The sequence below is a fragment of the Elephantulus edwardii genome, unplaced genomic scaffold (assembly GCF_000299155.1).
Source record: "Elephantulus edwardii isolate Elephantulus edwardi_28Jun2011 unplaced genomic scaffold, EleEdw1.0 scaffold00011, whole genome shotgun sequence".
NCBI classification, from domain to species: domain Eukaryota; kingdom Metazoa; phylum Chordata; class Mammalia; order Macroscelidea; family Macroscelididae; genus Elephantulus; species Elephantulus edwardii.
In genome coordinates this window covers 1,084,976-1,093,449 of record NW_006399761.1, presented here as the reverse complement: position 1 = coordinate 1,093,449, position 8,474 = coordinate 1,084,976, and the positions used below count along the sequence as shown (strand labels likewise).

Below are 8,474 nucleotides of genomic sequence, written 5' to 3'. Positions count from 1 at the left end.
CTGCTGGAAAAGAAGGGACAATCTCCTCCTGTACCAGTCAGATCCGATTTGACGGTACACACACACAAAATAATATAATAAACGAAAAAAAAATTTCTAAACTGTTAATCGTGCAATTATTCTGGTTTGGTTTGAATGATAAAATTTCTTTTAACGTTATAAAAAATGCAAAGGCGATGGGATTGTTTGAAGGGTTAATTATCCAGAGAACAAAAACAGAAGCTCGAGCTCCAGCTGCAGCGGCAGCATCTGTTATCACGCAATCCCACACCAAGGTGTGGGGGGGTTCTCTGTCTCTCCACGCTTCTCGCGAGAACTGCACAGTCCCGGCCCCGCCCTCTCGCATAGCCCCACCCTCCCACGCGGCCCCGCCCACCCCACCTCCCGGCCGGCGGCCTCCTGACGTCATCAGCGCGCCTGAGATCGGCGAGTGTGCGCCGGAAGTGCGCTCGGCGGAAGTGCTGCTTGCACAGACGGCGGGAGGGATGGTTATGAGGAAGCTGCTTGTAAGGCTTGTGCGTGCACCTGCAGGCTCCATGGCACGCAGTTGGCTCGAGGCTGCGTCCCCGTCCCGGGGCCTGCACGCGGAGCTCGGCCCCCGAAGGCTCTCCATCGAAGGCAACATCGGTAAGGGCCGGGGAGTGGCCGCCACGCACCGGGAGCAGTGGGCGCCGACCCTCCTCTGCCCCGAGGGCCCTGCGCGGGCTGCGCTGTCAGCGCCTCGTGGCCCCCAAGCGCACCTGGATCTCCCTGAGGATGTCCGTTCTCAGTGTTCACAGCGAGACGTTGTTGGAGTGTCACAGCCACGCAGTCCGCTCTTAGACTAGAGCTCCCCTTTTCTAGTATGTCCTGCAGAGGAGATGAGCGATCGTTGCGTTCAGTGCTTTCCCCCGGATAACGGAGAATTGTTCCTTTTGTTCAGCTCATTCAACCCATAATCTTATGAGCCACTTCCATATGCGAGTAACTTTTTATTGACCCTGAGGTTGCTCGCAGCAGTGAGCACAACAAAAATGTGCTCCCATAGAACTGATACTCTTATGTGTGGAGGGATAGACAATAGGTAACGTAAGTGATGCAACATAAACTACGTTAGATGGCAATGCGTGGTATGTTGGAGCAAAGTGAAGGATGAGAGGTCAGGAGAGTGGTCAGGTCTTCGCCAAGAAGGAAGCATTTGGGGAGAAACTTAAAGATGATGAGGGACTAGTCCTTGTGGGCAACTGGGAAGAGAATCTTCTGTACAGAGTAAATAGCAAATACCGTGAGGGGGAATATGTGTTCAGGGAACAGAGAAGCCAATGTGCTGAGATAAAGTAAGAAAGAGAATGGGGTCAGAAAGGTAAAAGAGGCGATCCAGAGGGTAAAGGTGACCAGATTGAATAGGCTCTCTAAGGACCGCTGAGGTCTAGTGAGCAAAGGCATGCGGTTCGAGCCCACCAGCGGCTCCGCAGGAGAAAGATGGGCAGGCTCCTCCCGTGAGATTTACAGCCTTGGAAAAATTAGGAGAGGGTCAGCAGTGACTTGGTTCTGAGTGGGTTCCAACTCATTAGCAATGATGGGTGAGTGTCCATTGTGGACTTTAACTGTGTGAGGTGAGGAGGCATTGCAAGGATCAGACAGATGTCATTTTCCATGAGTCTGAACCAGCTTATTGGAGCTAACAGCAATGAATTACCAAAAGAACACTGGTGGAAAGTTTTCAGAGGTTATTGCCTTCAACTCCGTGAGTGGTGGGGAGTTACTCTACAGGGGTAATAGTAACGTTGGTGAGAGGGGATTGTGTGCTAGTTAGATTTTAAGGCAGAGTTGACAGGGTTTAGTGACAGATCGGATGTGACCTCAAGCAGGGAGTCAGTAATCACTCCAGCTATTTTGACTTAATAAATGTGAAAGATGTGTTAAAATTTCCTTAGATGGAGATCTCGGGAAAGGGAGATGGTCAAGATTTTGGTTCTGGACATGATACATCTTTATATGTCTGTTTGGCCATCCAGTTGGAGAAGTGGCCTAGGCCATTAGTTATGGTTCTGCTATCCCCGGACAGCTTCTATAAGTGTGGATGGCACCTGAAGTGTGGAAAGACCTGAGCCGAGGGGAATGCCCATGTTAAGAAATTGGAGAGATAAGGAAGAACCAAGAAAGACGAGTTGGGAGCAAAACCAGGAGAGGTGCCGGGAGGCCAAGTGAAACAGATGTTCAAGTGGTTATGTAAATAATTGCTGGTGGGCTTTGTGAGCTGGATGGAGCTGAGGGAGGTTCTGAAGGCTGCCGCTTAGTTGAGGGCACCTCTTACGTGAACTCCTGAAGTAGCCTTTTACCAGGTCCCTGGGAGTTCTGGTGGTATCGTTCTTAGGGAGTTGGACTGCTCATCCAAAGGTGGCCCCTCTGGCACTTCAGACTCACCAACGACTCTGAGGGAGACAGATGGGCAGTCTCCTCCTGTGAGATTTACAGCCTCCAAAAACCTGCTGGATGGTCAGCTAGTTGGACCCGCCAGCACCGAGTGTTTTGTGAATTTGAAAATAGTAGGGTTGGGGAGTTTTCAGGCTCAAACGTGATTGGTGTAGTTTCAGGGAAGTGAGGAATTGGGTTAAGACAACTATGTGGAAGCATTTTCTTAGAAAGGGGAGACTTAGGGAGCTCTGGTGGCCTAGTGGCAAGAAGCTGCATTGCAGTCTCAGAGGTGTGTGGTTCGAATCCGCCAGATGCTCTGCTGGGGAAGGAGGGGCAATCTCCTGTACCAGTCAGATCCGATTTGATGGTACACACAAAAATAATAAAATATGCATCCTTGGAGGAGTGAGCTCCTTGTAATGGGCCAGAGCAAATCATAACCCTGGAGGGAGGTAGTGGGTCCATGGCTTTCTTGAGATGAAACAGCCTCAGAGTACCATTTATTCTGCCTCCCTTCACTGGCACAAGTTCTGTGTCATGCCTGGAGCCCTTGTTTCCTTAGAGGGGAAGTAAAAGCCGCCCTTTGAGCTCCAATAGTCCCTAGTCTTCTTGGAAACTTCACCAAGTGGAAGGCCACCTCTGGACAGGACCACCAGGCAGGAATTGTCCCTTAGGGGCCTGAACACAGTCTTGGGAAGCATCTGTGTGCATGGTGTGAGATGTGAGTGTGTACACATGTGCATGCCTTTTTCCTTTTTATTTTTCTTCTTTTTGCCATGGGGACATTTGACTTAGGGGCATATTCTACAAGAAGCAGTCACACTTAGCTCCCCCATTAAGTACTGGCTATAACCTTTAGCCATCAAAGCCACTTCCAGAATGGAGAAAACCCTCACTAAGATCACTGGTGTGGCCTTGGAGTAGCCAGGATAAGAAGTGGGCATGACAATAAACACTGCCCACATGCGGTCTGAGCTCTAGTAGGAGAGACCAGTTGGGACTGCCAGGGCTTGGGATGCAAACTGATGCCCTCCCCAGCCCACTCCACCCGCCTTCCCTTTGTTTCCTGGGGTGAATGCAGGAGCGGCAATGGCTGCCCCGTCTACCTAAACAGTAGTGTGTATAGTAAGTGAGTTGGGTGGGTGTTTGTGGTGAGGCCTCATGGTGCCTGGGAGGAGATGAAGATGAGGAGGTTTTTCCTTACTGTATAAATGAATATTTGTATGATTAAATTAACACACACATTTAAAAAAAAAGGGGGAGACATGAGGTGGTAGCTGGACTAGGAAGAGCATTTGAGAGTTTTTGTGGGTGGAAAGACGTGTGTTTGTAAGCGGAAAGACCTGGTTGGGGTTAGAGGGTTTGGTAGTGGACTAGAAAGCATAAAATTACTGGAGAGATGGCAGAATCTTAACCACACCGCCTCAGTTCAGAGTAATTGGGAAATGTGGAAGGCCTTTTGATTGTGTCAGTTTCCTTAGTGAAATAGGAAACTAATTAGTCATCAATTAAGAGTTTAAGGAGAAAGATTATTAACAGGTGCCATCAAATTGCTTTCAGCTTTCAGTGACCTTGTGGCTTCATAGAGTTTTCTTGGCCATAATTTTTGCCAAAGCAGATTTTTCAGGTCTTTCTCCTGTGGAGCAGCAGGGTGAGTTTGAACAGCCAACCTTTGGTTAGTAGCTTGATGATTAACTGTGGTACCACCAGTTTTACCAAGTTAATATCCTAGGGGAGTCAGCCTCCTCTTTTCTGTTTCATGTTTGCTCTTGACATTTGCTTTTTAGCCTCCCAGGTCCCTCCTAGCTTTCTCCTTCACTAGAAGCTCTTACTAAGCTTTTACACTTGGGCATGAGCACATTTAATTTTGGAAGAAAGTTGAGTGAATTGAAAGAAAGCAAATTCCATAAAGCCAGTAGTCTTACTTGCTGAAGTACCTTGTATTTAATGTGCTGAATGAGTAAATAAATGAATCAGAACAGAGTTTGGAGCAGCGAGACTAATTGTGACTCACGGTTGGAGAGAGGTGGAGTAGGCCTGGACAGAGGCAGTGGAACGATGACTGAGAGGTGATGGCTCAGGAGAGATTTGGAAAGAGAATTGAATGACTTGGCTGCCACTTGGAGGTGAGGGCCAAAGGAGGCCAGCGGGTGACAGTTGTTTTTACTTTAGTAACTGGTTCTAAAACTCGGGGATGCCATGAAGGAAGAGGTCTGAGAGATGAAGAGGGATGTTTGGCATGAGGGTCCTGTGAGACTGAGAGGGAAGTGTACTGAGGTGGGTGGAAGTAAGTGCCTGCAGTCAGGGAGAGGGCAGCTGGATTCAGATCTGGAGAAGGTCTGATGAGAGCAGCGCTTGGGGCCTTGGAAGTGGGTGCAGCCGCACAGGAGAGTGTAAAGAGACATGAACCCCCATCACCTCGAAGTCCATCCCTGCACAAAGCAGCACCATGGGACAGCAGAACCGGCCTCGTGGTTTCCAGTGTCAGGAGGACACAGTGTCTTTGTTCCAGATGTGGCTGCTGGGTTCAAATCACCAACCTTCCTGTAGCAGACGAGCACTTAAACACTGGGCCTCTGGGTCTCTCAGACGTGAACCAGAGGACAGGACTCTGTCTGCTTGCAGCTGTGTTTCCCACGTGTAGTTGGTGGGACCTCATACTCAGTCACGGCCTGTGTGCCCACCATTGTCAGAGCCCTAGAGTTAGGCTGAGGTTTGCACCTCCAGCCCCTCCCCTAGAGATGCACACAGTCCTGCCCGTAGTCACACGGCAGCCCCTCACTCCTGCACTCTGCTCCTTCCTTCCTCACACTGCAGCCCCTCACCCCTGCACCCTGCTCCTTCCATCCGCATACTGTAGCCCCTCACCCCTGCACGACCCACCCTGCTCCTTTCATCCTCTGTTGCAGCCCCTCAACCCTGCATGGCCCACCCTGCTCCTTCCGTCCCCACACAGCATTCCCTCACCCCTGCACGGCCTACCCTGCTCCTTCCATCTTCACACAACGGCCCCTCACCCCTGCATGGCTCACTGTGCTCCTTTCGTCCTCACACGACGGCCCCTCACCCCTGCACAGTCTACTCTGCTGCCATCTGCATTGTCAGGTGCTTACCTTCTGAACTGTCATGTTCATGTGGACATAGTCATTGGTGCCCACAGAGAGAAGGCACTTTTATCATCAAATCAAGAGGACTTTGTTTTCTAATCACAGATGACATCCTCAGACGAATGAGAATGAAAGTGCCTGTTTGTGAAACCCAAGCAGGGGAAGGTGCACCCCTGTTCTATCTGCGGTTAGAAGGGCTTTTCCTGCTCCTCAGTCCTCCTTAACTGGACCTGGAGATCTTATCCTGCCAGTGGCGGTACAGGAAGGCTTGTCCCTGGAGCATAGCTAATGGCATTTGGCCTGAGTTGTGATGTCATAGGCAGCATGTGACAGGAAATAAAAAACTGCATTCCCAGAACCCCTTGTAATTGAAAAAAATCAGATGCCTTTTAAGAGTAGAGTATTCATCACTGAACCTTCCAAAGCATTAATTTTATGATAAAAAACATTACTGGTTCATCGCCAGTCAGTCAAAACTCAAAGCTGACCCGGCAGAAGGTTTTCAGAGGCTATAAACTGCACGGAGGCAGTTGCCTGTCTTTCTCCCAAGGAGTATCTGGTGGATGCAAGCCGAGAGAGAGGACCACCTCTGAGTAGGCAGCACAGCTCTCCCTGGACTACGACACGTGTTGTTGTGGTTGTGTGCCGTCAAGTTCCCTGTGACTCTTAGTGACTCTGTGAATGGTGTGAATGGTGTTCTGTGTTTTGCCATATCCTGAGGCAGCCTCGCCATCTCAACACACTGCCCCCATCACCACAGTCATTGTGTCAGGCTACCTTATCCAGGACGTTCCTCTCCTGTACTGACCTTCCATCCTCCAAGCATGATGACCTTTTCTGAGGACTAATCCCTCCTGGCAACATGCCCGAAGTATGTAAGATGGAGCTTCAAAATCTGCACCTCCAAGGAGAAGCTCAGTTCACCTTTTCCAAGAAGAACCATTTGTTCTCTTGGTGGTCCATGGTATGTTCAGTACTCTTCTCCAGCACCACAGCTCAAAGGCATTGATTCTTGTTCCGTCAGCTTTAGTCACCTTGACTGTCCTGCTGTCAGATGCATAGCAAGTGATTGAGAAGAGCGTGGCCTGGGCTCGAGCTCCCTGCTTTGTGATAAACACCAGCCTAAGTGGAAGAAAAGATTACGAAATGCTTTGGCCAGTCGTCCGAGATCATTCTCATTTTTAATTTTCAAAGCCCAGAACAGAAGAGGAAATTGTTCTATACTTGATCAGTCTAAGATGTCTACATTAAGCAGCAGAAGCCTCCCTTAATAATATGTTTCTTCCAGAAATCAAAGTTAGTGATTTAACGCCCTTGATATTTGTCTTTTACTTTTGTTGAGGATGAACAATTAGACAAAGAATTCTGGGGGTGGGCTGGGGGGAGAACCTGTTTGTCCGAGACATTACCTTTTGGATTCTTTATCTCTGTGGTTTACCCCATCCCGCCCGCCCACCTCTGGGTACCCAGCGTCTCTGGAGGCAGGAGAACGTAAGTCTCTGTCCAGACTTGAGAAAACATGCTCCTGATGAGTGAGCAGATCACAGCGTGATAAATGTGGTGCCAGGGTGTTTTTGGCACTGCAAGCTCTGATTAACACTGTCCAGGCCTGGAGCGGAGCTGAGAGGCAGCAATGAGTGCCAGTGAGGAGAAGGGGGCCAGGGGCCATCCAGGCCTGGAGCGGAGCTGAGAGGCAGCAGTGAGTGCCAGTGAGGAGAAGGGTCCAGGGGCTGTCCAGGCCTGGAGTAGAGCTGAGATAGAGCACTGAGTCTGAGTGAGAAGACCGGGGCCAGGGGCTATCCAAGCCTGGAGCAGAGCTGAGATGCAGTAGTGAGTCCCAGTGAGAAGGGGGCCAGGGGCCATCCAGGCCTGGAGCGGAGCTGAGATAGAGCAGAGTCTGAGTGAGGAGAAGGGGCCAGGGGCCGTCCAGGCCTGGAGTAGAGCTGAGATAGAGCAGTGAGTCTGAGTGAGGAGACCGGGGCCAGGGGCCGTCCAAGCCTGGAGCAGAGCTGAGATGCAGTAGTGAGTCCCAGTGAGAAGGGGGCCAGGGGCCGTCCGGGCCAGGGGCCGTCCAGGCCTGGAGCGGAGCTGAGATAGAGCACTGAGTCCTAGTGAGGAGAAGGGGCCGGGGGCTATCCAGGCCTGGAGCAGAGCTGAGATGCAGCAGTGAGTCCCAGTGAGAAGGGGGCCAGGGGCTGTCCAGGCCATGGAGGGGCTTGTGTACGGAATGGAAGAGTGCAGGTCTCAGCAAGGAAGTTACGAGGAAACCTTTTTTTAAAAACCTCAAAACACAACTCCGTTTCTTATGAAATGAAAATAATCATATTGGGGTGAAAAGAAGTACTGATTTTTCCTGACTGATTTTTAGTAAGTTTATTCAGAATGTTGTTTGAGTCAAACAGCGACAAAACAACAGCAACTACTCATTGCTGTCAAGTTGGAGCGAACTCACAGCTGACCTTGCAGGGGGTTTTAGAGGCTGTCGATCTCCCCTAAAGCAGCTGGTGGGTCCAGACCACAGGCCTTTGACAGTCCAGGTCTTTGCCACGTGTCCACCAGAGCTCCCTGCTCTTAATCAGAACCTTATTCTGTTTTAGTTAATCAGAATATAGGTTCCTTGAAGGCAGAATCTTGGTCGGGTCCATCATGTTAATTATAGTACCTGATGCTTAGTTAGGAGGATGTATAACCAGGGTGCTCCTTGGAGGCAAAGATGGTCTCACATAGTGTGGGCCTGTTGTCAGGGAGGAAGAAGACATCATCTTGGGAAAGTTGAAGGGTCACAGAAAGAGAGGAAACACCCTCAGCAAGGTTAACTGACACGGGAGCAGCGGACTGGAGCTTATCAGAAGGTGAGGATCAGGACAGGGCCTGTAGAGTTGTCATGAGTCACACTCAGCTCCATAGGCTCTTACAACCCTTAACAATCACCACATAGACTTTTGTTGAGTGAACAAATGCAGCATTACA

The 8,474-nt window shown here is 50.1% G+C and overlaps 1 protein-coding gene across 2 annotated transcripts in view; it reads left to right on the top strand.

Moving 5' to 3' along the window:
* The first annotated feature begins 485 nt into the window (after nt 1-485).
* The window catches only part of DGUOK (deoxyguanosine kinase), a 34,383-nt gene continuing 26,394 nt past the window's right edge, over nt 486-8,474 (top strand). For both annotated transcript variants that reach the window (XM_006880853.1, XM_006880852.1), the window contains exon 1: nt 486-627. In XM_006880853.1, the coding sequence (XP_006880915.1) occupies nt 486-627 (142 nt within the window). The remainder of the gene's footprint in view (nt 628-8,474) is intronic.